Consider the following 241-nt stretch of genomic DNA (forward strand, 5'->3'; position numbering starts at 1 on the left):
CCCGATGCTTATTCGGGCAGAGGAGTCTGGCAGCCTCCAAATGAGGCGAGTGCCGGCTGAAGGGCTGTGCTGGGATCTCCCGCCCAACACGCGTCGTCTTTTATTTTCCCTTCGTTTAGGGCGAACCTGGGAAACAAGGAGCACCCGGCTCTGCGGGCGACCGCGGCCCCCCCGGTCCCGTGGGTCCCCCCGGTCTGACGGGTCCCGCCGGCGAACCTGGGCGCGAGGTAGGCAGCAGCCC

At 67.6% G+C, this 241-nt stretch overlaps 1 protein-coding gene across 1 annotated transcript in view; it reads left to right on the forward strand.

Annotated features, from left to right (window-relative positions):
* LOC103895997 (collagen alpha-1(II) chain) overlaps nucleotides 1–241 on the forward strand; it is a gene marked incomplete at its 5' end in the record, with an annotated part of 9,556 nt that overhangs the window by 3,007 nt on the left and 6,308 nt on the right. Inside the window, 1 exon segment of the mRNA XM_019471118.1 lies at nucleotides 120–227. Within this exon segment, the coding sequence (XP_019326663.1) occupies nucleotides 120–227 (108 nt within the window).

This window comes from Aptenodytes forsteri, unplaced genomic scaffold (genome assembly GCF_000699145.1).
Source record: "Aptenodytes forsteri isolate BGI_AS27 unplaced genomic scaffold, ASM69914v1 Scaffold657, whole genome shotgun sequence".
NCBI lineage: Eukaryota > Metazoa > Chordata > Aves > Sphenisciformes > Spheniscidae > Aptenodytes > Aptenodytes forsteri.